This window comes from Bipolaris oryzae, assembly GCF_000523455.1.
Source record: "Bipolaris oryzae ATCC 44560 unplaced genomic scaffold scaffold_56, whole genome shotgun sequence".
NCBI classification, from domain to species: domain Eukaryota; kingdom Fungi; phylum Ascomycota; class Dothideomycetes; order Pleosporales; family Pleosporaceae; genus Bipolaris; species Bipolaris oryzae.
In genome coordinates, this window is record NW_006911332.1 from 1 (window position 1) to 27,241 (window position 27,241).

Genomic DNA, 27,241 nt, shown 5'->3' on the forward strand with positions numbered 1-27,241 from the left:
CCTCACCCGTTCTCCCTTCCTTGGCGGGAGAGTGGCTCTTGGCGGGAGAATACATCACGTGACCCAAAGCCCCGCGATGTCATTACCTTTTGACGTGGACGTGGTTGGCCTCCAACCCCGTCACCCTGCGTCAAGGAGAGAATCCTTCTTGTTACTTGTAACAAAATGCTCCTCATTCGCTCTAAAATGCTGTCAGATTCCTTTATCACTAATACATTCAATTACTCAATTGCCCTTTCTATTCAACAGCAATCTTATTGTCCGCTTACCATCTTCTCTGTTCTACACGATACAATTGCTTTTCATGACTTTCGACACCCACCCATTCAACCATCCTAGTAACGTTTTTTTTTTCTAAAATTACCCCTCCACCCCCACCTCGCCCCACCTTCAAAACACCAAACCCTAGTCTACCCCAGACACAAACGCACCCCTTCCCTCTTCACCTTCTTTTATCCCCTTGTGCTTGCGTTTCTAGCTGGCAATGAACTTTATATTTTTTGTATTGCTGAAAATCAACATCGGTTTTGTAGTGTAGCGGTTATCACTCCGGATTCTGATAGCGACATCAGACGATTTCCGGCAACCCCGGTTCGATTCCGGGCAAGACCTCGTTCTGAGTTATTATTTCTGAGTCTTCTGCTTTTTTGCCGTTTTTTTCCAAATGCATACATTGCCATCTTGTGTCAAATTAATTGAACAAGTCAAAGTCACGTAGAGCTGTGAGATAGATATTTTTGTTTGTTGGTAGTATGTAGAACGTGCTTTGGATAGTAGTGGCTGAGATGAGAAAGGGAGGGAATGTAAGTGTGCGAGAGATGTCCCTGGGTTTTTAGGATCCTTGGTCTTTTTTTAAAAAAAATAAATGAATTAGTATAGGGATGCAAATCAGAGGGAGAAAGAGAAGCTAGTCATGGTGCAATTATAGATATTACATTGATGATTTATTTCTATTCAGGTTCATTCAGACACCGCAAAAGGCTGAATGAACATGATAACATCGGATATATATCCTTCATCCTACCCTGACTCGACAGCTACATCCTCTAAGCTTTCCCACTACTTCCACAAATATCCATCCACCTCTCCGTCTCCTTCTGTATCGCTTCCATCTGCATATCGATCAACTTTGCTAGCAAAGTTGTCGATGCATTCTTCCGTAGGACCTGGTTACCGGCCTCAAGTAACAGTTTGTTTACGTTGAGTTTGATGGCGCCGGATCGTATGCAGCGTTGCATGACTTCTGGGGGAAAATCGTTGGTACCGTGTAAGGCGACGTGAACGCGCTTGTTAACCTGTTTGTTTATCGATTCGAGACGATCGTAATGCAATTGGCCTTCTTTGGGTCCAGCGGGACCGTAATCACCGTGGATGTTGCCGATGGAAGGGGCTAGGATGTCGATGCCGGCGTTGATGAAGTTATCGACGTCTTCGGGTGATGTGAAGAGAGCTGTTGAAATTTAGTGACTGATTGAGACTTTGAAATCCAGGTATGCTCACCCTCAAGATCTCCTGTATCAGCAATACCATCCTCGCCGCCTTCAATTCTTCCACTTTCGGCTTCAACAGCAATTCCTTTGTCGTGACACGCCTTGGTGAGTATCCCAGTCTTTTCCAAGTTCTCGGACTCGTCGTAATGCGACATATCCACCATGACAGAGTCTACGGGCAGGGTTTCAATGATGTCCCGGATATGCTCGACATCTTGTGCGTGATCGATGTGGAGAGAAAGTGGTACTGTGGCTGTTTTGACGGCATGTGCGGCAGCGTGAGCAAGCAAAGGTAGTTGCTTGAGTGTTGATGGGAAAAGCTGAATTATAAGAGGAGATCGTTTGGCTTCGGCTGCGCGCACTAGTGCAGTCAACTGTTCCAAGTTGTATCTGAAATTCCTTAGTTTTTCGCAAGGTGACCCGCACATGCTGTCTTACGCAATGGCGGCCATGACGCCGTAGTTGCCGGCCTCGGCGGCGCTGAGGATGGCCAGCGTACGGTTTTCTTTGCTGACAGGCATGATGATCAGGTTGGATATGTCTGTATGAGAGCAGAGGAGTCAATAGCGGCGTGGAAAAGTTGGTCTCAAGAACGTATGATGGCTTGGTGCTTGTGATTCACGATTCCGAGAGGATTCGGAACTGAAACTATACAGGATGACATGATGGCAGACCAAATGTCAGGTCCGGAGCAGATGCGGAGATGCTGAGTCGCTGATTGGAGCGCGAGACGAGCAGCCTCAATGCTCCTCATGCTGCATGTATGAGATGGTTGGGCGGAGCGGGAGGAAGAGTTGGTACCCGCTGCAAGAGCGGAAACAGATGTGCCGCGGCTGTGCCTCGACACGAGGCACAACTATGCAGACCACCGGGAAGGCCCACTCTCAGTAACCTGCACCCCGCTTTTACCCCGTCCTATTGAGCCTCACATGTCCGACCCCGCGATGGATTTTGTGGAGAGCGGAAACGATTCCAGTACCCCGCGGTATCCGTCCCGGTACGCTCTAAGCGACCCTTAGTTCTTAGGTGTTGTTTATATTCGTTCCTCGCTTCGGTACCTGACCAAGCTAACATAGGATTGTACTAACACAACGGTTCAATCCAAGACTGAGTTTAGCTGCGCAGTAGGGCCTCCTCTGATCGTACGAGCGGACTACTACGGCAAATATGCCAAGCATGCGTGTCGGCATATGTACATGGTTGCGGGGTGAAGTGGGACTCGAGTACGTCAGTTTTAATCACGATTCAGCACTCCAGTAATTAGCAAGGTCCGCGAGTAATGTTTTTGGCGGGAATCTTGTAATGTCAAGAGTCTGCTCCAAAAGATGCATGATCGCCGTTTGCTTGACTGGGTCCTGTACGCATAGGCCAGCTAACCGTTGTAAGCATAATTTTAAATGACGTATATCATGGTTGCACGCTTACCGGTGTAGATAGCCTGGATATTGGGTATGGCATTGGGTAGATCTTTTGATTGAGGCGACGACGCAATACCGCATATCGTTTCGACACTCTCATCCAAGGCTCGTTGTCGAATTCGAAACTCATCTATGCCTCCTATTGATGGCTGGTTGATGAGAACCAGGATCCGGCCAATGTGAAAGCTCTGAATGGCAGCCGCAAACGAAGGGGGGTGGATCCAGATGGGCGTGAATGATTCACCTGGCCTGAGTGGGGGCCCTCGATAGATGGGTTGGAACGAAGAAGGAAGCGCTTTATGCCAATCTTCAAGTGCTTGGAGAAGCTTTCCGGCTTGCTCAATGCGCGTATTTATGTCATACTTTTTCTCCGTCGCAGCAAAGTCTATACACCTTCCGCAAATGTACGCGATACGCAAGGCTAACTCGTCGGCGTTTAGGTCCATCAAACGTTTGGTAGGCCTCCATATAGTCAGAACTCGTCGCCCTTCACGAAAAGCAACCCACGAATCTTGACGTAGCCACTGCCACCAAGCAGCCCTTCGCAGCGGATCTCTGCATTCTCCATTATTGTTTTGGCTCCTTTGAATCCAAAATATGCCACGAAGATGCCTTTCCCATGCACCATTGCTGTATTGGCCCTCGGAGTCCCACATCTCATATGTGCTGATGAGGATGGAGGTTGAGATGATTTCCCTCGATTTCGAGTACGAAGGGTAGAAGAGGTTCTTGGAGAGGTAATGCAGCGTTTCGTAGTAGTACTGTGTTGCGGCTTGAAGCAATGGGTTTCGTAAATTGGCAGTGGTGCTTTCGGGGTTTGGTGCAGGGTCTTGGAGGCTGAGTTGGTCAAGTTGCGGCTCACTCAAGAGCGCCATGTGACGCGCAGCTACAGCAAGCAGGGACTTTAGTAAACCGACGTTGTGAACGGCTAGGGCGGGTACAACCGTGGTAAATTGCTTGGAGGGGTCACTCAAATCCAAAATGGGACCAACGACGCTGACGTAGTGCCTGAAGAGAACAAGCTCATCGTCTGTGATGGGTATAATGTCGGTAGAGTTCCATTGCTCTTGCATCTGAGAGTCGGATTCGGACGTTTGCTCCTGTTGGGCTAGCTGAGGATCTACATTCGGCGTTCCTGCCTCGGGGCTTTGGGCCCGCGACAAGGCAGTCCTCTCCAGGTCGAGATTTAAATTATACTTGTCAATATTGTTCATGGCATCTTCGGCAAGCAAGTCGTAATAAGCTAGCGGCGCCGAATTGGGCGATGGCAGAGAATTGATGACAGTTGAAGGAGACTCAAACAAGAGTTCAGGCGAGGCTTGCCAAACCAGGGGATCGATTTCCCGAGGAAGGGGTCTTCGAGCAGAGGCTGCTGAGCCCGGTGAAAAGGCAGTAGACGAAGAGGCATCTTCATGTGCAGGGGACGTGGACTGCACCGAGCCTGAGACTGGGCTTGCTGTGTCCGCCAACGTATCCTTTGAGGATGAGTAGACGCATTCTCGGTCTGACTTTGTGCATGTTGCACACCGAGGCCTGAGTTCGTCACATTTGACCCTTCTCCGTCTACACGTAAGACTAGGCGGGTTAGCAGACGTTTTGGTGCAGCGGGTTTGATTATCCAGCGGGTCTTGGTGACGCGTTGGAGCGATGCCACGGTGAGCTTACCAACCAGTTGTTGTGCGTAGACCCTGTTGAGGGCGGAAAACGTCGGGTCAGTGGAAATGGCACAAAGAGTGGGTGTGCGTCGACTTACTCGCGCTCTTGAAGGGCGGGGTTTTCGAGGCTTAGGAGGGCCTGTAGAGGATGCTGGCATCACGAACAATGTCGTGCATGCTGGTAAGACTTCGCGTCGAGGTCCTTGTGTCTTCGCTTAGAACTCGGGCCTGATCGCGTGGGGAAACAAGAGTTGGAGACGAGACCAGCTGCGCCAGGACCGAATAGGCTCCTCGCGGATAGTGCTGGAAAGGATTATTTCTCACAGAGAATGACAGCAGCGATACTGTGGGGATCTGAAGGGGCGGCAATGGTGCAGAATGCATGCGACTTGGGAGGCGACAGACCCCGCGCCAGTCTTGAGCACTATCCCCGTCCGGCTCAAGTAGGGATGCCTAATATATTGGGCGCGTTGCCTGAGCGCTGCAATTACTTCGGTTCAGACGGTATCCAAGACATGCAAATAATATCCCCAGGGACCTAAAGAAATAATGATCCTGGTGGTAAGCTCAAGGCACCACGGGAGCGACATGGATGCCCGCAGGAGGCTGACTCATTTGTCTCTTGTCTCGCCTGCCATTTGTCGCGGGAGCTCCTTCCGTGCAATCAATGGATGATGCCCTCTCACTCCAACTCCAACCCTCGCTTCTCCACCAACCCCAATATTGCCAGTGCACACACATACACATACACACGCATACGCACACGCACACGCACACACACACACATACATCTGGGATACATATTCTCTTTTCTTAAAACGCAATGGAGATTCATTCATCGTCACGGCCAATAGGCCGGCCGTCTGTCACACAAACTCCGCCCAATGCAGCATTATCATGAAACAAACGAAACGGGTCCAAGTAAATCACCCACAGTCACCTCTCCTACCATGCGCCGACAATGCCTGCCACGGGGATGTCAATGCCGGTCGTATAACTAGCTCCGTCGGAGAGTAGATATACGTAGGCTCCGCCAAGTTCGCGAGGATCAGCCAGTCTCGGCATGCCGCCATAGTATTGCATCTTCAAATTCCAGTCAGGCGCCTTCTCAACATAGTACGTCATCTGCGTTCGCACGAAACCGGGCGAAATGGAATTGACACGAATCCCATGCTTCGCCCACTCCATGGCTAGCGTGTGCGCCATGTTGCGGACAGCGCCCTTGGTCCCTCCATATGGCGCCGATGGTGCTGCCCTGTTCGGCCGGTACGAAGTCATGGATGCAGTGAAAACAATCGACCCCTTTATGCCCAGCTCAATGAACTTCCTGGCTGCTGCCGTCGCGCAAAAGTAAGCGCCGAACACGTTAAGGTTGAACAGCTGCTCTAGCTGAGGGCGGTCAAAGTTGAGCGCTGGCTGATGCTTGGTCATGCCCGCATTGGCAATCATGCCATCTATGCGGCCCGAATCAGCTACAATCTGGTCAACCGCCTTGTTGACGCTTTCCTCAGACGTGACATCGCAATGCAGGTAGTGCACACGCTTGGGGTTCGCTTTTTGAAGCGCCTGGAAATCCTCGCCCGGTTCAAAGAGGTCGAGCGAATATATCTCTGCCGCGTCGTTTGCAAGGCAGACCGTTGCAAGTCCCAAACCAATGCCTGTAAGTGCCTGTTAGTGTCGTTCCCGAGCGTCGGAGAGGGGTCAACCAACCTCTGTTTGCGCCAGTAATGGCGATCACTTTGCCCCTGAGGGTGATTTTCCAGTCAAAATCCTCCTTTGGCTCTGTGGTCAGGTAGACGGGGTTCGCCACACTCTGCTCGACTTGGATGCCATTGACGTGACCATTGGGAGGCGCTGTCTGGTCTGCCTGCGGCACGATTGCAGAAGGAGACATAATTGAAATGCAGTTAAGAACAAGCTGATTGATGGGGTCTAATGATATATGGCAGGTACAGCGAGGGAGCTGAGATACTTAAACCGGTGGATGGCTGAACGCCTGCTTCACAGGCTCCCCGCATGTTTAAGTACACCACGTTTCCTTACCCCCACACCAGCTCGTGGCAAGACAATCTTTCTACTTCGCTACCGAGGATCCTTGGAAAAGAGCGACGCGTATTGTCACCGTACCGGAAATCTACCCGACAGTGAACCAACGCCAGAACGAGTTCGTGGCGAATGCATGTACACTCAGCCGGCAGTCGCTGATTTGGTCCTCGCAAGCGAGCTCTCGCTTATTGACACACTCTCGCATCGAGCCGTACTTTTGTACATGCAGTTCTGTGGATAGTGGCGGCCAATCGTTGCCATACTGCATCAGCCTAGCTGGACCGCATTTGGTAATCTCGGCTAATGTTCTAAGGCCTGGGGTAGGCGGAAGGAGGACCGACCCACTCTGGGGATCGATACGACCAAGGCACTTCTGGGCAGTCACTATCAAATCTTGAAAAGACAACAAAACGACTTTGCAGAGAAGACGTATAAAGCTTCAAGCTGTCACGCAATAGCAAGGGTATCTTTTGCGACTGTCCCTAGAAAGTCGCAGTCGGTACCCTTTTATCCCCTGCAAAGCATACCGCATTGGGTTTTTCGTGTAGACAATTGCTTTTTTACGCCAAGACACTATGCCGTCAATACGCCATTCGTTCGAAGCCGGCGACATCAAAGATATGGATAGAACAAAACAGATTGAGGTGTCTGAGGACTTTACTTGGACACCTGAGGAAGAGAAGCAGTTGGTAAAGAAGATTGATTCTTTCCTGCTTCCAACTATGTGGTTGATGTACTTGTTGTCTTATATGGACCGCACAAAGTAAGCTACTTCCGAAGAATTGGAGTTGCAAAGATTGATCGAATATCAGTATTGGCAACGCAAAGATTGCCGGCATGGCCGATGATCTAGGCCTGACTTCCAGCCAGTACTCTATTGCTCTAGTTGTCTTCTTTGTTACCTATGTCGCCTTTGAACCACCTTCGAATATGCTCTTGGTCCGACTGAAGCCTTCCGTATACCTTCCTGTCATCATGGCCATCTGGGGTGCTTTGACTTGTGTTATGGGTGCCATTCACGACTTTAAGCATCTTGTTGTGCTTCGTATCTTCGTGGGCATATTTGAAAGTGGATTTGCACCTGGCATCATCCTCATCATCTCGTCCTGGTACAAGAAGGACGAGCAGTCGAAACGCTTTGGTGTGTACATGTCGGCAGCCATTCTCAGCGGCGCCTTTGGAGGTCTCCTCGCCGGTGCCATCACTGGAGGTATGGAGGGAACTGGTGGTCTACGCGGGTAAGTGAATTTTCGATGCAGATCTCAGGATTTCGACCCCTTGAATATGCTAACCCATGCCCACGTAGCTGGCGTTGGCTATTCATCATTGAAGGAGCTGCAACTATTGTTTGGGCCGGAATCGCCTCTTTTCTCCTGTTGGACTTTCCAGCGAATACCAAGCGGTTGACTGATCGCGAGCGACTCATCGCTACTGCACGCCTCCGAGGAAGTGGTATCCAGACATATGTGAATGGCGATGTAAGGATGGGTAAGCTCAAGTCTTTCCGCCTCGCAATCACGGACTGGAGGACTATTGGATTTGTCCTTGGTTATATGGTGAGTACTTCGTTAGATTTATCAGAATCATGTGACTAATACTTTGGAGGTCATTGTCGGCTCTTCCACCCTCTCGTATTTCTATCCTACTTTGGTCAATGGCCTTGGCTACAAAGATACCGTCACCGCACAGTACATGACCGTTCCCATCTACGCTGTCGCGTTTGTCTGCACTGCAGTAACAACGTACTTTGCCGACGCCATCTCCATGCACCGTGGCTTGGTCATCGCATCTTGGCTCACGTTTTCGCTCATAACCTCTATCCTGGTCTGTGTAATATACGACTTCACAGCACGTTACGCCCTCCTTGTCCTCATGGCTGCTGGTCTTTGGTCATCCAACGCCGTCTCCCTATCGTACGCCAGCGCGACATTTGGATCCATGGAACCTGAAGTAAGGGCCATTGCTATTGCGCTTGTCAACGCACTTGGAAACCTGGCGCAAATATACGGCGCATACCTTTTCCCAGCTGATGACAAACCAAAATATCTCATGGGCTTTGGTGTTATCTCGGGAATGTTGGGTTTTGGTATTGTTGTGTACATTTTCCTGCATGTTACACTAAGACGCAAGGATGGTTTGAACAATTTCTTCTAAAGGACGGGATGATGTGTCGTCCTTTGTACTATCATAGACCGTCACTGCGGGTAGTGCCTGCATGTATCATATCAATGAGTCAAAAAAATAGATCGCCTAGATTATATGATGAAATGTGATGCTTGAGAAACAGTACTATCTATACAATCATTCTACATATACCCCATTCCAAAACTAGAGTAGAAACCTTTCCAATAATACGCTTTTCAAATTAGCCAACAAAAATTCAGTGCACCATCTTCTCCATATCAATCCCCCAAATCCTATCAATCCTCCTTACTTTCTAGACCCCCTACGCCACACAAACATCCTAAACCGACTCCACCTACTCCCTCTCCGCCCCCCAACCTGCACAGTCTCATACGCATAGCCCACCACCTCCTGTCCCCCTTGCCCTCCAACACCCCCAACATCCGAAGCCGGAACAACCGAGCGTCCCCTATCCGCGCCTCGTGTTTGCACCGCTGTCGGTGCTCTAGACCTCGAGCCAGCGGCGCTCGCACCACCTTGGCCACGAGTCTGATTAGGAACTGTGAGTTGACGTTGCATCGACGCAGCAGTACGCGCCCCCTGACTAAACGGCGGACGCTGGCTATACGCTCTCGAAGCTACCGAGCCAGCGTAACTCCGAGACTGCCATGTGTGTGTGTCTTGGCGGCGGGACGTGGAGGGTTAGTAGCTTGCACGGAGGCTGCGTATCGGCTTGGTGGTGGTGCTGTTCTTCCGTGATGAGAGCTTTGGTGTGCGGATGTACCTGGGTGGTTCGATGCTGTTCTCCCGTGGTTGGAACTTGGTTGGGCGTAGTTACCGTGTCTGCTCGATACAGATGGTGCACGAGCGGAAGTACCGCGGGGTGCGGCGCTGGCGTTGGACGGTGGGGGAGCAGTGCGCATGTAGTGGCTATCGTGTCGTGTTGTTGTTGAGTTTCTGCGAGAGGTGCGGGCCCAGGGCATGTTGCAGGTGGAGGGTTGTGTGGCGCTTGGAGTGGGGGGAGAGGAAGCAGTTTGGAGAGTTTGGGTCGCCGTCTGTTTGGAACGTGTTAGAAGGGAGTTCTTTCAAAAGGAAGGGGGTAATGTACGGAGGTAGAGAGGAGGAGGGACGGGGGATTTCTTGAAGATGCCCATGGTGCTTTGGGGGAGATGTACGTATGTTTAATGCTTTAGCGTTTTAGTATTCAGGATGCGTATATGTATGTGTGTGTGTGAGGAGAGTCGCTCGATGGATGTATCGAAAATAACAGAAATTGCGAGATTTTTTAAAAGGAAATCGGTGACTTTAATGGAGTTTGGAAACGATGGAGTACTTCACTGCTGCTGCGACAGTCATGGTCAAAATGGAATAGTCAATGGTGAGCATCAGTATGCAAATATACACGTTAGACAACGTAATCGAAATTGCCTTCTTGAATGTTGGAAAGACAAGTAAATTAAGATAGTATACCAAACCAAGTATCATCTTAAGCATTCTTCTTAGGACAATATATTTAGCAGGTGGTAGTATACCGTTCGTTGAGAAGGCAACGCATGGACAGCAGCAGCTATGACATCACAGGGACGCGCCATCTCAGGGACCCTTATCACATGTCAGATACTAAAAATGCACGTAGTTTCTCGTCAGTAGCATCATGATATTTCCCCCTTTTTTTCCCAGTCAACTTTATGTGAACAAGTTCAATTCCTTATTGAATTCCCATAAATGAAAAATAAATGCAATCAATTCATTCATAACAGTAGCCAAAATAGTGTTGCTGGTATATGATCCTATCTCCCAAATTTCTTCAATCCCTCGACCCTACTCTAATAATCATCATCCTCATACCTCTGCTCTTCCCTTCCCTCATCATACGCATTCCCCATATTATCGCCAAACCTCTCCACACCACCGACCATGTTATCCCACTTGTTCTCAATGTCGTCTGGGATATCCTCAATCTCCTGGACCTTCTCTCCTGTCCACCTGGCTGCGTTTTCAGGGAAATCCTCGATGTTCTGAACGCCATCGTCCCATTTCTGTTCGACGTCGTCGCCGAAGTTCTCGACGCGGCCGGCTTGTTCGCCAGTCCAGTGCGCGACGTTTTCGGGGGCGTTTTCGATGCCCTCTTTAGCTTTGTCCATTTCTTCGCCTGTTTGGAGAGAATCGTGTTAGCGGATATTGTTTGTTGGAGCAAAGTGTGGTAATGGGAGGAGGGACTTCTTACCAATTTTATCGCTCTCGTGCATTAGTAGGGCTCCACCTGCAAGACCAGCGGCACCCGCTGCAGCGTACTTCCAGCCATTGCCTCCGCTCTTCTTCTCCTCTGGCTCAGAGCTCCGTGTAGGGTCGTATGCGCTCTGGTTGTATGCACCCTGATTGCTGTAGCCGCCTTGGCCATATCCATATCCGCCTTGTGGCGGTGGGGCACCGTAGCTGCCCTGCTGTTGTGCGAAGCCGGGGCCAGGGTAGTTGTATGTGCGTTCACCGTTTTGCTGGTTCACAAAGATCCAGCGGTTCTCCCGTCCATCCCACTCTGCGTACCATGGAGGGGAAACTGGTGGTGGTCCGGAAGACTGTGGTGGGGGGTAGCCCTGTTGCTGTGGTGGGTAGCCCTGCTGCGGGGGATAGCCCTGCTGTTGAGGCGGGTAGCCCTGCTGTTGTTGCTGATAGCCACCATACTGTTCTTGTGGGGGATATCCGGAATACCCGGATTGTTGTTGTTGCTGCTCGCCGCCGCCGCTCTTAGAGCCCTTGAATTCTGACATCAATTCACTGAGGAAACCCATTGTGTGGATGTGGGGGATGGATGTGTATGCGTGTGCGTGGTAAGAGGAAGAAGGTGCAAATGCAAGTGTGGGTTGGTTGGGGTGGATTGAAAGGATGAGAAACGTCAAGTGTCTGTGGACAAGGTATTAGTACTTGAAGGAAACGCGGCATTTAATTCATCCCAACCCGATCTCGGATGCAATGGCAGCTGCAGCTTAGTCGGTCAAAGAGCCCCTCAAAAGATCCATAGGCCCAGCGTACAAGCCTCAGTTTGAAACGTGGCGTAATCTCGGTGAGGCGGTGTCGCTACGCCCGGAGTTTGGACCAAGCAGCCACACTGTGACGGCGGTCCGAAACACACTTTGCAATGCCAAGTCCAATTCAGCGACAGTAGTTGTAAACACTGGTAGGTATCAAACATCAAAGACGCAATGTTTCCCTCGAATGAGTTGTTGACAACATGGCATCTCTGAGCTGGCATAGCAAAATGTATCAAGCCAAGCTTCTGTAAGCTTTTCTTGGCACAGCGGATGCTCCCTTTTTCTGCATATTGTGATCCTCGGCCCCACCGTGGCGAGACTTTTGGGGCGCAGCTCAGGGGCTATTGGCTCATGCTATACTTACTGTTGTGCTGCGCCACGCTCTCGATGAGATTAACATTGCCATGCCCCGGCCAACGGACGGATACAACGGATATGTTGTCGGCAACAAGAAACGGTATGTCATTGCTTGTTTAAACATGATCAGTCTAAACGCGCTCAGAGGCCACTTGTATTCATTCTTCGGATCTGGCGGCTCATCAACGAAGAAAAAGGGGGGGACCACAAGAGTCATTCTCCTGATTGTTGAATTTGAAGGATGCAGACTTCTTTGCACGTAGTAAAAAAACATTTGTCCAACAGACAACAATGGTCTGTCACCCTCTACAAGCATTTTTCCCCAGGCTAGAACAGGTGGGAACGGCCACAACGGAGTGGGGCTTCGGCGGGTGATCTGTCGGCGGTAAGCTCTGCAAGATTGCCAGGCTCAGCTGCAGGCAATAGGCAATTGTACATTGACCGCATAATGGGTTCGAGAAAGTCAAACATTCCACTTCCATCATTATCGTACGACCGAAAAAGCTGCTATCAATGAGGAAACTCCACGTCCTACATAGATCATGCACCTGATCCGCGAATAACCATGACCACTCGATAAATAAAATTTTGCATGGGCTCCTCTGGGTATCTTAATCGAAAACAACCTTCTTTCCCGCCGGCTTGGCCCCGCTAAGATCGATCTTGAGCTTCTTGCTCTCCTTGGCCATCTTAGCTGCCTGCCAGGACGGATGCAGCTCGCCCTTGTCATCCCTCTTCGCGCCAACACCAATCTTCCTGTCCTTCTTGTCGCTTCGCTCACCCAAAGGCTCTGCATTACCTCCGCTCTGCTGCGGTCCACGACCCAGTGGCTTGCCTCGTCTTTGACGCTTGTCAGTACCGCTGACTGCGCCGCGTTTAGGATCAAAGGTGGCACTGCGCTGTGTCTTTTCAAGATGTTTTGCTTTTTGTCCGTATTTGAGTTCTGCAATTTTTTGACGGGCACGTTGACCCCGGCGATTCTTTCGTGGGGCGACGTCCACATCAAGGTCTGAGGCTTCCGATTCAGAGCCGGAAAAGTAGGCGGCATGGCTGAGGGCAGGGATGAATGCAGAGGTTGTTGGCTTCTCCTCCATGGCCTTGGTCTTGATCTTTTTGGTAGGTATGACAGCTGAGTCGGAGTCAGAGTCGGACCCGGAGTTTGATTCTTCAGAGTCTGAATCCTCAGAGTCCTCATTCGATAGCAATTCGCCGTTCGCGCCGTCGACCTCCTCAATCTCACCCAACTCTTCACTTTCGCTTTCACTGGCAGTGTCGAGATCAGCATCAGGATCGTGTGCGCTGTCGCTCTCCACGATACTTGGAGGCCGCTCGTCGTCCGTCACAGAAGCTTCACTCTCATCTTCACCCGACGAAGGCTCTGCTATCCGTGCGCTGAACGCCATGTATGGATCATCTCCCTCGTCGCTCGCATCCTTCATATCAACATCTTCCTTTTTCGCAGTCTCCTTATCTTTTGGCGTCTTCTTCTCCTGCGCTTTCTTCCCACCAGCTTCTTCCTTTGCATCTTCCTTGCCCTTGGCGACTCCAAGTATGCCCTTCAAATCCTCCACCACACGGTCCACCACATTCTTCACCTGCTTGACCTTGAAGAGCCGTGCCGTGACATTGAGTGTATTCGCATCCTTATTTCCTTCTCGTATCCCCGCAATGTATTCCTGCAACGGCTCGGCATCCTTCAAGCTTTTGACCCTTGCCAGCGTCTTGCGCAAATGTTGATCGCCCACTTGTTCCAAATTGAGTGCTTTTAGCGTTTCATACTCGGAATTCAGGCGATGAATTGTCTTGGTCTGGTTCTTATTCACCGCGTATTTCTTTCTGCGACTGTGCTTCTGGCGCTCGAGCATCGAGGCATGGCGCAGTGCTTGAAGCAAAGGCTTTTGCGCATCAGCGAGACGCTTCTCACAGATTTTGGCGCATTTTGCGGGTTTTGATCTGGAAACCGACTCGATCGCGGGAGCGGGTGAGGAGCGCTTTCGTTTGGGCATGCTGGGTGATGGTATTTGGTTTGGTTGGGAGGTGTCGCGCCGAAATTTTGGAGATGCGCCAATTTTTTATCGATAAGCAGCTTGGCCCGATTGTGCCTTTGCTGTACTCGATTGTCACAACAGAGCTAATGCCCTCACCAACAATGACCTCAATCTTTGAATGAGTGCAATCGCATTAGTCTTGATGATAGATAGGAAGATAGCTAGTAGATATAAGAAATAGATTCAATCAGTCTTTGCACCCAATCTTGCACTCAAGCATGCGACACCCGAACAATCCAATTCTACACGACAAGTCCGAGTCCAACCAAGTAAACATCCTACTAACAATCATCCTCACAATCTCCAGCAGGCCAACATCCATACTTCTTATCGAACTTGAACTGATCATGAGGATCTTGATTGACCTTACCCCAGCAGCAGGTACCATAGTTATGACTCCTAGTATCGCAACCCTAGAACGGGATTAGCCAATCAACTATTATCTCCTATTCGAGCAAAGGATCAAATCGCACCGTAACGCATGAGCCGCGAATGCATTTCGGCTGGTATGGTTGCTGCTGGTATGGTTGCGGCTGGGGGCGTAATTTGGGAAGACCGGCATACGGATTTCGTCCCTGTGGACTGCATAGTCCGACGCCCACCATAATGGCAGCAAGGATGGCAATGGAAACCGAGTGACGCATGTTGGCGATAGAATTTGTTGTATTTATGGCTGGCAGTAGCTGTGTTGAGTCGATTTTATTTCGCAAGAATTGTTCTATGGCAGAACTAGAAGGAGAGAGATCTTTAATGATTGGAGCGAAAGTGCATGGCCCATTCGCCAGTCAGACTACATGCTATCGCAACAATTAGTAAGTTTCTTACAGCTGATCGGTGAACGTACCGTAGCTCGCACAACTAGTGAACAGGACCATGGCCCCGCCGAAGAGGAGTCGAATGCCCTTGGCAATGAAGGCTTGGACCTCTGCCTCCTAGGCCTTGCAGACTTGTCGGAGGATCCAGTAGCCAAACAATATCAGAGATTTCGGCCTCATGACGGGGTGTCAAAGTTGACCACCACGGGGGTCCCTCCGTTCCGGGGTGTACCAACGGTCCGGTATGCCCGGAAAAGGCTATACCATTGAACATAGATTAGCCATGGCCAAAAAAAGAGGAGAGGTAGATTTCTGAAAGAGAAGTGGAAGAGGAAATGCTTACGGTGCTTGTCCCCACACCACCGGCGAACGGAGAAATATTCCTAATGAACGAGGCATAACTGTAAAGAATTAGTGTTCAAATCGTCAAACTGTGTCGATTTTCTTGGGGGGCAAAGATCAAGGGAAGGTGCTGGGGAAAGAGGCGTGATATGGAGCTAAAGAACAATGGAATGACAGTCGTGTACGGTGAGACGTTGTATAGTTGCAATCATTTGGCATAAACTTACTAATACGGTAGCGACTGTTTTTGTTGTGAAAAAGAGAGTTCGGTTGAGAATATGTTGAAAAATGAAGCGAAGAATGAACTGGAAACCCAATTAAAGAATGAGATGAAAAATAGGCTGAAGAACCAGGCGAAAAATAAGGTTGAAGAAGAAAAGACGAGAGCAAGCCTGGAATGCGGGATTATATACCCACAGTGACTGCCCTTGAGAAGCACTTGGCATGATGTCTCGCTTTCGTTGGTGACTGTTCTTTAAGGTAAGAGCAATTGCCTTGGTAAACAAGCGAACATCAACTTACAGAATGCGCTTCATATGACGAAAACAGGTGCTTTCGGGCTTCCAAGGGTGGTAGGGAAAGAACTTTCAAGCCACGATGAGATGCATCTTCATCTGTATCGGAACATCGTTGTCGATATTGGACATAAACATTATTATTCTTCCTCCATTTCACTGACCGTAATTCCTATGTAGTGAAGAGATACGCTTAGAAGCAAAACCACGTTGCTATCCTCTTTCCCTTTCCTTTCCAACCCTTCTCCTCCGGTTCCATATCATCCTTTGTATACACATCCGTCTCCAGATCCATCTCACTCGCTTTCCTGAACTTGGTCTTCTTGATAAGCTTCCATGCTACAATCATGACGAAGAATACTGGCAGCTCAAGATAGAAGCTGACAAAGTCTACAGAGGCAAAGCTGGGGCTGAAAGCGGTCCAGCCTTGGACCAAGACAATAAAGGTATTGAGAACGATGCAGATAATGGGGCCCCACGGATACATCCAGTTACGGAAGGGGAGAAGATGTTCTTTTCCCTGGGCTTTGAGACCGGCGCGGAAGCGGAGAGACGCGATGCCGATGCATATCCAGCTCAGTTGGTTGGAGACGCCGACAATGTTTTGCAGCCATGTCCATACTTGACCTGATCCAGCAAAGGAGAGGGAAAAGAGGACAATTGACACGATGCTCGTCGTCATGACTGCTACCCATGGGACTTGGTAGCGCGTCAACTTGGTGAACACTTTGGGTGCATGGCCGTTGGAGCCGAGGGTGTAGAGCAGTCTCGATCCGGCGTAGAGGGCGTGATTTCCAGCAGAAATAACGCTAGTTAGGATCACGGCATTGACGAACGAGCCTGCGGCCTTTGATCCTGCCATCTGGAACGCAATTGTAAATGGCGACGTGCGACTGGACTTTGTGCTGAGTCCAGGGTAGTTGTAAGGGATGTTGAAGCCAATCATAGTAGCCGTGAGGATATAGAAGAGCAGAATGCGCCAGAACACATTCTTCACTACCCTTGGAAGGGTGCGAGCCGGATCGCGCGTCTCTCCTGCTGTAATGGCAATCGACTCGGTTCCTCCGTATGCGAATGAAGCTGTAACAAAGACGGACGCGAAGCCACCAATGCCTCCCACGAATGGCGCGTCGCCGATAGTCCAGTATTTCCCTCCGATGTAACCATAGCCCTCGTTTCCACCAGCATTTACTGCAATGCTCAAGATGATGAAAATGATAATGGTTACTACCTTGAGCAAACTCAGCCAGTACTCCAACTCGCCGTACGCTTTGACGTTGATGATGTTGGCTAGGACAATAAGCACCCATACGGCAATTCCCAGCGCATACCAGGGAACACTATCACTCCAATACCGGATTAACAACTGAAGCGCAACCAAATCCGCTGCCGTGCTGACAGCATCATTGAACCAATAATTCCAGGTCAGTGCGAAGCCAAACGCATCGTCTACGTAGCGCCCTGCAAAGGTGCAAAAGGACCCTGCCACGGGAACGAAAGCTGCCATCTCCCCCAAAGAGAGCATAGTGCAGAAGACGATGAAGCCAACAATGGAATAGCAGATGAGTAGAGAAGCAGGTCCTCCGGTCGCGAGGGCTTTGCCGGTACCGAGGAAGAGACCGGTTCCTATGGTTCCTCCAATTGCGATCATCTGAACTTGACGTGCCGAGAGGGACCTTCGCAGGCGGTCCTCGTTGATGAAGTGTGACGGTGTTTCCGTCAGCGTGTCTGGCGATGTCGCGACATCGCGGGGAGCTTTCTCGGGGTCCACGGCCGTCATCATGTTTCGATAAAGACAGTATCAGGATGCGATACAATGAAAACAAAAAGGAAGAGAGCAAAGCTCAGAGACAAGGCTCAAGGAAGCTTTTTCATGGCAAAAGCTTGGGATGCCTTGGGGGGGTCCAACACAAGGCGGGCTTGAGCGCATACATAGTTTGCGCCACGAGTCAGCGATCCTTTCTGGGTTTGCAGTAGCAGCTAAGCCGCAGGTAACAGAGCACGCCATTTCCCTCGCTTTGGATTGGGTGGGAAAGAGGGGAGTTGGGGAAAAAGTTTGGGTTACATTTGCCTCTGGATGTCCACCTGCATAGGATTTCTGCACCGCTAGATGAATCAGGTTAGTACTCCCGTAAGCAGAGGAATACGAACTTCATTAGTAAGGACAAAACCTTGAGACTGGCGTCATTGTAGGAATATAATGTGCATTCCTTGACATGACCTAAAGTGAAAAAGAGGATCCGGCTTAGTTAGTCTCGGTCTTTGTGGGCTTTGGCATCTTTCTAGAACGCATCTCGAACTAGAGCGTCTAACGCTGCATCGCGTACCTCGGAATGAGTGGAAACGAATCTCGGGCTCTATACAGTTTTCACCGATCGCTATGACCATTTATTAATGTTCTCCATCAGGTATCTTATTGGGCCATTGCACTCCTCTGCATGTACATAATTTCCTTGCCTTGAGTATTGGTCGCTGTTCTTTAGTAATCGAGTCTTCCAAGAGCATAGTGTTTCATTTTCCTATTCTCATTTCCAAGGCATACGCAACATCACTAATCTCAACACTAAACACCATATGCCTGAAAAATGTATATATTAAGAATAAGTGGTATAATGCTCCTGTCAAGTCTGAACAATTTCAATCCCAAACGGGTTTCCTAACCGCCCTTTCACTCTCGCAACATTAAGCCAGTTGGCCACGAACCGCACCAGGCAGCGCCAAACTGGAGTGAGTGTCTGCCATGAATGCAGCAGGGTTGGCCTCAATCATGCTCACGTGGAAGCCCTCGCCTGAATCCTTGCCCTCGACCATGACACCAGTAGTAAAGGGTCCTTTCAGGCACCCTGCGCTGTTTCGCACTGCCACATCTCCATTGACCGGTTCTGGGTTGGGGAATGCGATTCTGGGTGGTCCGCTTGCGCCGCGCGCAGCCTCGTGGATGTGGGTTGCGGTTGTGGCTGGGGAGTCAAACTCGCCCTGGAAGTTGTGCAGGGTGATGTTGTAGCAGATCATGTTGGCTGCGCTGTTGATTCCGAAATTGAATGTTCCGGAGGCGCCAGCAATGCCACCCGTAGGCTCGGTACCGTTGACGACTTCCTCAGGAACGGCGTGGACAGCGTGCATGGAAGTGAATGCGAAGAGCTCGTTGGCATCAAGTGCATTTACTACTGCTTCCTTGTTGCTGATGTCGATGGAGAATGATAGTTGCATGTGGCCGTTGCCGAGGTCCATGGGTGATGCGGTAATTGGTGCGGCCACTGCGCTGAGGACCAAGCTCGCGATGGTGGTGAGGGTTGCGGTATACATTATGAGTATTGTCGATCTGAAGAAAACAATCCAAAAGGCGTCGAAGAAATTCGTATGAAACGAGTGTACAGACTTGAAAGAAGTGAAAGAGAAGCGAAGAAAGAATGTGTGAAGAGACTGATCAACAGTGAATTACTCCTACCGAGCTCTCCCATCAGCACGTTGTGGCCTTTATATACATGTGCGCTGCAGGAAGCTTTGAAAATCGTACGTGAATGCCTTAGTACCAAGGCTTGGTGTTGGCCTGGATGCACGAATCCCGACATTTGAGGCAACTCTGCGACACATTACAGGTTTCGCACATCTTGGCCCACCCAACACCTGGAGAGCCAGTCCGACCAAACAGTTGTTGTAAACAACTACCGCCAATAGCAAATGCTCCCACCAACGGGATACATGGGTGCGGATGCGCACGGTAGCTGAGACTGGTAGAACCCTTTCTTGGACGTGTTACTTGTGCATCCAATTCGGCATGAAGGGGTGCCTCGCGTCTTGGCCCAGCGATGCCATAGCCGTTTGCGTATTTTTTTGCTTGTTTGTCGTCCGATTTTATGAGTCGCCATCCTCAGGCAAGCGGGTTTGTAACAGATCAGCGGAGGAAACGCATGCGTTGAGGCTGAGAAGGATTCGCGGCTCTCTACCTGCCAAGCCCATCATGTAGGTTGACGTGACTGTCCCGCTGTATAGCTCTTTTGATCATGTGACGAGATGTGGTAGTAGTAGTAGTAGTAGTAGAACATATGGAAAGCTTTGTCAAGGCTCAATGACAAAGGCAAATGAGTCCAAAGTCCGCTTAGCATGTCATGTCCATTGTGCTCGTCGTTCAACTGTACTACCCGAGGCCATTGCTGAATCTCGGCGTACAGTACAAGAGATACCGGGCTTGTAATGAGTGAGGAATTGACAGGGAGTCATTGTTTTGAGACATAGAGAGAGTACACATATATGTACATACTACACACTGTCTGTCGTGTTGGACAAGTGAATAGTGCGTCATAGAAGTTCGGAGGGCACGGGACCGCCACCCGCCGCGTCATCTGGGGATCCCGCCAGTACGTTCCTCCGCCTCACAACAAAATGCTTGGCAGAACACAGCCCCTCGGGCTTCGTATAATGGACTTTCTCACACGCAGTCAGCCAGACTGACTAGCTCTCTGCTCTTGTTCTCCTCCTCACTTCCCCACGCCATGGCTCCATCGCGTCCTGATCCGCCGATTCCTTCGTATGAAGAAGCCGTCGTCGCATCTCCCCGTACAAGTGTACCAACAACTCCGCTCCCACCGTCATCTGAACCCACGCCGACGGAACGGGATTCCCCAGAGTCTGAGGCGACACCTACGATCGCTTCTACATCGCTCCCACCAGAACTACCGCCTGCATACGCCGTCGTTGATGAGAAAGCCACTACCTTCACCATATATGGTACCTTCATTCACACCCCCAATGCCCCCGCCTATCAGCTCTCCTCCCTCCTCGATACGTCCATCAACAGACTGGGAATGCGCAGACTGCGTGCAGAAGAAGTCACGATGCTCCAAGCTGGCGCACCAAACGTCCCATTTACCAGCAACGGCCTCCTCTACGAAGCCCACGATCCGCCCTTCCTCATAAATGAATACTACGTCCAGGGAAAGTCTGCTCGTGCGCTTCCAGGCTCCCTCCTCGTGCGGTTTGGTCTACGCCGCTGGCACGTCGCACATATGCCGACACAGGGCAGTCGGCCAATAGAGATCATGACATGTGGGAAGCTTGGTGGCTTCACCAAAGCAATCAAACAACGCAAGAACGAAATGGAACCTAGTCAGTGGAAAGACTCGGAAGGCCATGTCGTTGCCACTGAGGTGATGAAGATGGGCTACGGAGGGAAAATGCCAACAATCGAGTTGAGGAGTGATCTCGACCAGACATGTAGGGAGTTGATTCTCGCACTGTGGGTCACGAGACTGTGGGCAGCTTTTGGTGCGGGAAGCAGCTTTATGACATGAAACCGTGATGCACGCTATCCGCGGAAAGTGACACACATGAAGGGACGTTACGATTTGTTTGATCATTGATTCGACATTTGGGGTCGTTATTTTGAGCACTTCCTCGGGCTAAGGCTTCCGCCGTCTATTCCTTTCGGACAACCCTCTTGAATCCCTGGCGCGCAACTTGAGCTTTTGCGGCCGCAATCACGGCGGAAGCATTGGGGTCGTTGAAACCGCAACCCGTCTTTCCGTTCTGTTGACTCGCTACTTCAGCACTGCATACACCGGCACCGGTCGAGGCAACCTGGGCACAGCATGCTGAGCTGCAGTCGGCATCGGACACACATCCACCGGTGATGAACTGGGCACCGTTGCCTTGGCCAACATTCTTAGCGCCCGCATTGTTAGGTGTGACCTGAGCCATGGACATGGCGGCAACTTGAACGTGTTAGCTCCACAGTGTTATAGTGATATATGGGCTGCCATTTACTTACGAGTGAAGAGGGTGGCAATGGTGAAACGCATTTTGGATTGATTTAATGGATGGTTGGTTATGTGAAGAGTTGGGTATATGCTTTATGAGAGAAAGAGATATGTACGTGAGTTAAAGACACCAGGTCAAAGAATCCGCAGTCACAGACGGCGAATTGAGAAGAGAGTATTAGATGTTGGGATCTTGAAGTTGGAAGTGAAGCTGCTTGTCTAGTTGGCTCGTAGGTATACTACATTTATATCTCCTTAAGGCTCCTAACCGCATCGTCCCCCTTTCTCCTCGCCATCACGCGCTCGCGGTGATGGCATGAGCGGGATCCTGAGGCTGTTGATGCGTGATCTCCTATTGTGCAACGTCCGACGAGTAGTTGGAGAACACTTGCAGTGCCACTCTTCCGCTTCACCGTCAAAGCATCTCCATACGCACCGTCGCATATAGCCTCGCTTCTGTGCCACATAGATTATTGAGTAGCAAGCTTGATGCCGGTGTCCATTGTCGCATCTCCCAGGCCAGTCATAATTGACGTGGCGATGGGGCTGAGCTCCATAGCACGCTGTCTCGGCATGCGTTTCAGGCATTCACTCGGGTGTGACGCGCGTGTCAAATGTGTCAGATGAGTTTGACATATTAACCGCATTAGAACAGAAGGATCATGAATACTTGTGGTATTATAGATATGTCCAAGCCGGAGATATTTTGCACATCAAGTCGTTCCTCCACATTACGATTGCCACTGCAGTTTTGTATGTACACGTCGTTGGAGCCATTAGATCCGCCACACCCTTGTCGTTCCATTACATTACGGCTCATCGATCTTCTTCTTTTGCGTGGATTTTCTCATTCAAGTCATTCCATCGTATTCACACCGAGTCGAAGAAATCCATGATGATTCTGCTCGCTTGGATGACCGTAGGTCCTTGCCCCGCATACGACTGCGAGAAATTGGGTTCGGTATCAGCCCAGGCATGTCCTATGATCGCTCGTTAGCCACAATCAACCAACAAATACTCCGAGTTCAAAAAAAGAGAAAACAGACTTACTTAGGTGCATAACTTCGTAATGCTGGATTAGACCGGATTTCCCACCGCAACCCCAAGACCAATGTCGCACCTCGCTCCCAAACGTAATATTCACACTACTACTCTCACACTTATAGCGCAGCGCCCATGAGTTCAGCCAGTTAAAGATCGAAGGCAGTTCGCCGCCTTCACCCTTGCCGCCTGCATATGGAACGTCCTTGTCAGCTCCACCATGGATTTCCAGCAAGGGTACCTCCTTCGACGGTGCGCACCCATTATCAGGCCCATTGACATCCGTGTAGAAAGCACCCGAGTGCGCCGCCAGACCCGTAAAAAGCGAACTCCCCTTCTCATCGCACGCCAGTGTTCCAATGAAACCGCCACCATTAGACATTCTAACATGATTCCGCGTCAGCACCTTCAAAAGCAAAAGACACTGGCAACCACAACACGCAACGCTACCACATTTCGAAATCGACAAAAAGTCGTATACGTGCTTAGTGAGAAAGAATAGAAAAGGCTCAAACTTACCCAAACCCAAACACCCTCGCCTCATCAACACACACTTTCTTCTCAACATCCGCAATAACATCCGCCACAAACTGCACATCCTCCTCTACACTGCTCCCATTATGATAACTTGGCCCCGCCCAACTTCCCCCCACCCCTTCTAGATATACCATGATCTTACCGCCGGAAAACGTCTCGTTGTTGAGCTTCGTGTCCAGCGGGACCGTCATCGCACTGCTCTGACTGCCATGAAAACCCAGGACAAGCGGGTACGCGGTGTCGCTGTTGTAGGTGGATGGGAGATGGATGAGGTAGCTACGATTTTGGCCGCTGGAATCGAGGTATTGGGCTGGGAGGCTGAGGTCTTTGTATGCGATGCCGCAGCCGCTGGATTTTTGGGGGGAGGCGAGGGTGCTGGTGAGGAGGGTGGAGAGGAAGAAGGTGAGTTTAGGTAGGGGTGGCATGGTTGGGTTTTTGATGCTTTTGTTATAATGACGCTGGATGGTAGAGCTGAATGAGTGATTCTTGGCTGCAGAGATATATGGGGTTTTGGACGCTAGTTGATAAAGTTTGGGGGCTTTTCTTACTACATCACCCGACGTCATGTATACAGGGGATTGGATGTAAGCGGGTTCGCGATAGCATGTTGTTGGACATGGAGTATGGTGGTGAGCCGTGTTCGGTAGACCGATGGAATGATTACAAGAAGACTCCCCCAAATTCTGCCTTGCGACTCCGACACGCGGGGGGAATTGTCGGCGCACCTATTCAAAGCTTCGTTAGTAGATATGAAATGCTATGAAATTGTGCAAGCTTTCATAGACTAGCCTTGGTATCCCGTCGAGGTAGGCACGTATGCATTGCCGGGTAGTTGCCGCTCTATTATGCAACTGATAGTCACACTCGCCAAGATGTCCAACTACAGTTGCCGACTACCCGAAAAAGGCTTTACCGGCAGAAAGCTGTGGAGAGTACACGGGCAATACGGTGTGAGACGATTAGTGATGAGTGAAGGGCGGCATAGTCATTCGTACCGGTCCCACCATTCTTGCATGCCTGGACCTTTTCCGTCGTCTTCCGATGCTGACACGCTGAAAAAAACTCAACGGAAGCCAATCATGGAGCTTCGGAACCTGCATATTGAATTGTTTATTTATTCCAAATCACATGCCGCTCTTAATATCAACTTCCTGATGACCCGGGCTCGGCGGTACATCGCCGGTTTCCCATACCGTCTGTTCATGGCCCAGCGCAAACAAAATCTCTCCACCCTCTGTCATAATGCCACCGGCATCTTCATGCTCGAACCAATTCTTATTCCACTTTCGACCGTTGACACTAACACTCTGCACATAGTATCCTTGCCTCCCATCTCCATCATCCAATCCTTCAGCTCGGATTCTAAGAGTCTTGTCATAGTTTACTGTGATGTTGATATCAGAAAACCAAGGACTCTCGAGAAGATACACGGGTGTGGTAACGATTGGATACAAGCCCATCATTTGCCAAACCAACCAACAATTCAACGCGCCAGCATCACTATTTCCAGGTATGCCGTTTGTGGTATTGAAGTAGAAGTCATTAGCGAGTTGGCGCGACCTTTCTACACTCTTCCACTGCTTGTTAAGGTAATTGTAAAGGTACGGCGTTTGGAAGTCCGGCTCGTTGGCAACATTATTAATAGTCGTGATACCGAGTCCATTGACACCTAGATCGACGCCAGACGTGTTTGATTGAAAGACGTAGTCGAGTCGCTCTTCAAAGTGCGACGGACCGCCCATGAGGGTAATCATGCGTGATACGTCATGAGGGATGACGAATGAGTATTCTGTCCAAATTAGTACATCGAAAATAATAAACGCATGGTCGAATTGGCCCACCAAATGCAGTTCCCTCATAACTTTCATCCTGCCAATTACATTCGCCGCAATTGGTGATGTTATAAGTTTTATGAAAAGTACCGTTCGCATATCGTGGCATAACAAAGCCAGTAAAGTTGCGACTCGATGCTTCGGGGTCCCAGCTCAATTGCCAGCCTGACGACCTCCGCAAGTAGAAGTCCTGGTCACCAGGCGCTTCGCCTGCTGCAATCTGACTTACAGCAAAATCATTGAGCGAATATTCTACCGTTTTCGATACTGCGCGCGTATTCCGGTCTGCTGAAACGTAACCGAGTGGTATCCAATCGTCGAGCGCTGACCGACCCTCCTTGAGAGACCCTTGTGGATCAACGGGATTTTGGTCGAAGAAAGGCAGAACATCGGCATCTTTCTTGACTGCTGCATAGCCCTCGGTCCAATTGATCATACCCCTCAGCCCTTTGACGTAAGCGTCAGCAAGAACATTGTCGGCATTTGATCCTCCTTGTACCAGCCCATTGTAGTTTCCAGACCGCCCGTCAGGTAAGTATCCTTCATTCTTGAATATATCAATCAAGGACCTGACCATCGATTCGTAGTAACTTGGCTGAATGAGATGCCATAGCGAGACTTGGTTTCGGAAAAGGTCCCACATCGTGTAAAAGTCATCCCAAGACGGCTCATCAGACTCCCATAATGGGTTCTCGCCTATCCGCTCACTTGGAATAAGGTGCATGAAGTACAGGCTTGAATACAACAGCGCAAGTCGCGTCCTATTTGCGCGCTCAGATGTGTCAACCCGTATTTTGGAAAACACGTCGCGGTTCCATTCGTCACGCGCTGCCTGAGCAGTGTCTTCGATGGACCAAGTTGACAGCTCAACGTTCTTGTATGCGCAAGCTTTATCCACCGATATAAAGGATATTCCAACTCGGGACTTGATCTCATTGGCGTTGCTCCAAGTAAAGAGCGCGCCAATACGGTCGTTCATGGGCCCCGAGCGAGCAGTGTTACCAGTAAATGTGGGTTGCGGCGTTGTACCGTTGTTGAACGTCCGAAAATGACGACTCACAGGGAATGTGTTTCGGCCTTTAAATGCCTTCGCCTCATCGGGTACGCTATCAAACTCTCCACATACGTAGACGGTGACTGGTGCGCCAATGTTCCATCCCCCAGCAATGGAGGTATAGCCAGTGTAGATGCTGGAATTCGGCTGAATCTCGATTTCGCCGCCTGTGTAAAACTGAGAGTCCCAGGATCGTGTTGGATGTGGGAGGTAGTGGGATAGATCCACAAGTACGTGTTTCTCTGAAGTTGATGGGTATGTGTAGTGATACAGTCCTGCGTGTCGCGAAGCTGACAACTCAACTTGTACACCTGATTCAAACTCTGTTCGAAAGTAGCCCACTGAAGCTGCATCTTCACCGACCTGAAATTTTGTCAACCAATGCACGATGAATATTGGTACTCAACGTACGCGATCTTGCCAATATGTGCGATTATCCAGCAAGTTGACATCGCTGTCAATTCTTGTAAGCGGCATCTGAGAAGGATACCCGTATTTCGGTCCACCTCCCGTTCCGGATTGATGCAACAGGCTGATACCCGTGACATGACCTTGGGGTGTATATCCGCCATTCAGCGCGCTTTGATTGATAGGCTCTTCGTAGCTGTCGATGCCTAGTTTCACCATGCCAAAGGGAACTGCACCACCGACGAAGACGTCGCCACCTCCATCTTCACAGTATTAGCAATGGGATTGGGATAGAGACAAAAGGCCAGGTGACTTACATGCATAGCCTGGTATAGCGCCCTCAGTCCCTATGGACGGATTCACGAATTGTGAATAATCGACATCCTGCGCGTCTGCATATTGTCGCTCCACCATCAGAAGTATTGTGAGTACCTTCGCACTAAACATTGTGAAAAGAGGCGATGGAGTGCAAAGAAAGTACATGACCTCTTTTCACAATGCATGTTCACCCACCTTTGCGCACCACTTTCAAGGTAAATACCCCGCTTATGCATATCATTTCCATAGTCGCAGCCACTAGCCTTGACCAAGTATCAAGGTTACATTGTTGAGTGTTCCTTCAATGGAACTGTAGATGTGGTATAGTATGACGTAACTGTTAGCGCCCCGCCTTCCCCGTCTGATACTTGCCAAGATGCGGAGTTAGCTTTGGGAGGAGGCATGATATGCTTTGCAATATTTTGCATTTCTTCTATACTACTACATCAAGAAACA

General features: G+C 50.0%; 15 protein-coding genes across 15 annotated transcripts; 4 read left to right on the top strand and 11 right to left on the bottom strand.

The window, feature by feature from the left end:
• Nucleotides 1-1,046: 1,046 nt before the first annotated feature.
• Nucleotides 1,047-2,011, bottom strand: COCMIDRAFT_94048 (uncharacterized protein; the record flags this gene model as incomplete). The annotated part of the gene is made up of 3 exons (XM_007689333.1): nucleotides 1,047-1,450; nucleotides 1,501-1,880; nucleotides 1,929-2,011. The coding sequence occupies 3 exons, from the start codon at nucleotides 2,009-2,011 to the stop codon at nucleotides 1,047-1,049; spliced, it is 867 nt and encodes a 288-aa protein (XP_007687523.1).
• A 717-nt stretch (nucleotides 2,012-2,728) lies between these two features.
• On the bottom strand, nucleotides 2,729-4,721 carry COCMIDRAFT_94153 (uncharacterized protein; the record flags this gene model as incomplete). Its single annotated transcript, XM_007689334.1, has 4 exons — nucleotides 2,729-2,862; nucleotides 2,916-4,483; nucleotides 4,574-4,596; nucleotides 4,662-4,721. 4 exons carry the CDS (start codon nucleotides 4,719-4,721, stop codon nucleotides 2,729-2,731), a joined length of 1,785 nt encoding a protein of 594 aa, XP_007687524.1.
• A 787-nt stretch (nucleotides 4,722-5,508) lies between these two features.
• Nucleotides 5,509-6,457, bottom strand: COCMIDRAFT_4878 (uncharacterized protein; the record flags this gene model as incomplete). Its single annotated transcript, XM_007689304.1, has 2 exons — nucleotides 5,509-6,221; nucleotides 6,274-6,457. 2 exons carry the CDS (start codon nucleotides 6,455-6,457, stop codon nucleotides 5,509-5,511), a joined length of 897 nt encoding a protein of 298 aa, XP_007687494.1.
• Nucleotides 6,458-7,184: 727 nt separating this feature from the next.
• Nucleotides 7,185-8,763, top strand: COCMIDRAFT_4879 (uncharacterized protein; the record flags this gene model as incomplete). Its single annotated transcript, XM_007689305.1, has 4 exons — nucleotides 7,185-7,372; nucleotides 7,422-7,847; nucleotides 7,916-8,165; nucleotides 8,215-8,763. 4 exons carry the CDS (start codon nucleotides 7,185-7,187, stop codon nucleotides 8,761-8,763), a joined length of 1,413 nt encoding a protein of 470 aa, XP_007687495.1.
• A 276-nt stretch (nucleotides 8,764-9,039) lies between these two features.
• On the bottom strand, nucleotides 9,040-9,716 carry COCMIDRAFT_94091 (uncharacterized protein; the record flags this gene model as incomplete). The annotated part of the gene is given in 2 exon segments (XM_007689335.1): nucleotides 9,040-9,413; nucleotides 9,428-9,716. 2 exon segments carry the CDS (start codon nucleotides 9,714-9,716, stop codon nucleotides 9,040-9,042), a joined length of 663 nt encoding a protein of 220 aa, XP_007687525.1.
• Nucleotides 9,717-10,559: 843 nt separating this feature from the next.
• COCMIDRAFT_36346 (uncharacterized protein) lies at nucleotides 10,560-11,522 on the bottom strand (the record flags this gene model as incomplete). Its single annotated transcript, XM_007689322.1, has 2 exons — nucleotides 10,560-10,885; nucleotides 10,961-11,522. The coding sequence occupies 2 exons, from the start codon at nucleotides 11,520-11,522 to the stop codon at nucleotides 10,560-10,562; spliced, it is 888 nt and encodes a 295-aa protein (XP_007687512.1).
• A 1,208-nt stretch (nucleotides 11,523-12,730) lies between these two features.
• Nucleotides 12,731-14,125, bottom strand: COCMIDRAFT_36347 (uncharacterized protein; the record flags this gene model as incomplete). Its single annotated transcript, XM_007689323.1, has 1 exon — nucleotides 12,731-14,125. The coding sequence occupies one exon, from the start codon at nucleotides 14,123-14,125 to the stop codon at nucleotides 12,731-12,733; it is 1,395 nt and encodes a 464-aa protein (XP_007687513.1).
• Nucleotides 14,126-14,936: 811 nt separating this feature from the next.
• COCMIDRAFT_25920 (uncharacterized protein) lies at nucleotides 14,937-15,472 on the top strand (the record flags this gene model as incomplete). Its single annotated transcript, XM_007689312.1, has 4 exons — nucleotides 14,937-14,979; nucleotides 15,017-15,224; nucleotides 15,259-15,286; nucleotides 15,398-15,472. The coding sequence occupies 4 exons, from the start codon at nucleotides 14,937-14,939 to the stop codon at nucleotides 15,470-15,472; spliced, it is 354 nt and encodes a 117-aa protein (XP_007687502.1).
• Nucleotides 15,473-16,032: 560 nt separating this feature from the next.
• On the bottom strand, nucleotides 16,033-17,619 carry COCMIDRAFT_94117 (uncharacterized protein; the record flags this gene model as incomplete). The annotated part of the gene is made up of 1 exon (XM_007689336.1): nucleotides 16,033-17,619. The coding sequence occupies one exon, from the start codon at nucleotides 17,617-17,619 to the stop codon at nucleotides 16,033-16,035; it is 1,587 nt and encodes a 528-aa protein (XP_007687526.1).
• A 902-nt stretch (nucleotides 17,620-18,521) lies between these two features.
• On the bottom strand, nucleotides 18,522-19,049 carry COCMIDRAFT_94088 (uncharacterized protein; the record flags this gene model as incomplete). Its single annotated transcript, XM_007689337.1, has 1 exon — nucleotides 18,522-19,049. The coding sequence occupies one exon, from the start codon at nucleotides 19,047-19,049 to the stop codon at nucleotides 18,522-18,524; it is 528 nt and encodes a 175-aa protein (XP_007687527.1).
• A 150-nt stretch (nucleotides 19,050-19,199) lies between these two features.
• On the top strand, nucleotides 19,200-19,415 carry COCMIDRAFT_94099 (uncharacterized protein; the record flags this gene model as incomplete). The annotated part of the gene is made up of 1 exon (XM_007689338.1): nucleotides 19,200-19,415. One exon carries the CDS (start codon nucleotides 19,200-19,202, stop codon nucleotides 19,413-19,415), a length of 216 nt encoding a protein of 71 aa, XP_007687528.1.
• A 917-nt stretch (nucleotides 19,416-20,332) lies between these two features.
• Nucleotides 20,333-21,130, top strand: COCMIDRAFT_4885 (uncharacterized protein; the record flags this gene model as incomplete). Its single annotated transcript, XM_007689306.1, has 1 exon — nucleotides 20,333-21,130. The coding sequence occupies one exon, from the start codon at nucleotides 20,333-20,335 to the stop codon at nucleotides 21,128-21,130; it is 798 nt and encodes a 265-aa protein (XP_007687496.1).
• A 124-nt stretch (nucleotides 21,131-21,254) lies between these two features.
• Nucleotides 21,255-21,637, bottom strand: COCMIDRAFT_94092 (uncharacterized protein; the record flags this gene model as incomplete). The annotated part of the gene is made up of 2 exons (XM_007689339.1): nucleotides 21,255-21,550; nucleotides 21,607-21,637. 2 exons carry the CDS (start codon nucleotides 21,635-21,637, stop codon nucleotides 21,255-21,257), a joined length of 327 nt encoding a protein of 108 aa, XP_007687529.1.
• Nucleotides 21,638-22,465: 828 nt separating this feature from the next.
• On the bottom strand, nucleotides 22,466-23,598 carry COCMIDRAFT_94087 (carbohydrate esterase family 1 protein; the record flags this gene model as incomplete). The annotated part of the gene is made up of 3 exons (XM_007689340.1): nucleotides 22,466-22,575; nucleotides 22,646-23,019; nucleotides 23,156-23,598. 3 exons carry the CDS (start codon nucleotides 23,596-23,598, stop codon nucleotides 22,466-22,468), a joined length of 927 nt encoding a protein of 308 aa, XP_007687530.1.
• A 699-nt stretch (nucleotides 23,599-24,297) lies between these two features.
• COCMIDRAFT_94130 (glycoside hydrolase family 92 protein) lies at nucleotides 24,298-26,914 on the bottom strand (the record flags this gene model as incomplete). The annotated part of the gene is made up of 4 exons (XM_007689341.1): nucleotides 24,298-24,962; nucleotides 25,015-26,422; nucleotides 26,471-26,730; nucleotides 26,785-26,914. 4 exons carry the CDS (start codon nucleotides 26,912-26,914, stop codon nucleotides 24,298-24,300), a joined length of 2,463 nt encoding a protein of 820 aa, XP_007687531.1.
• Nucleotides 26,915-27,241: the final 327 nt, after the last annotated feature.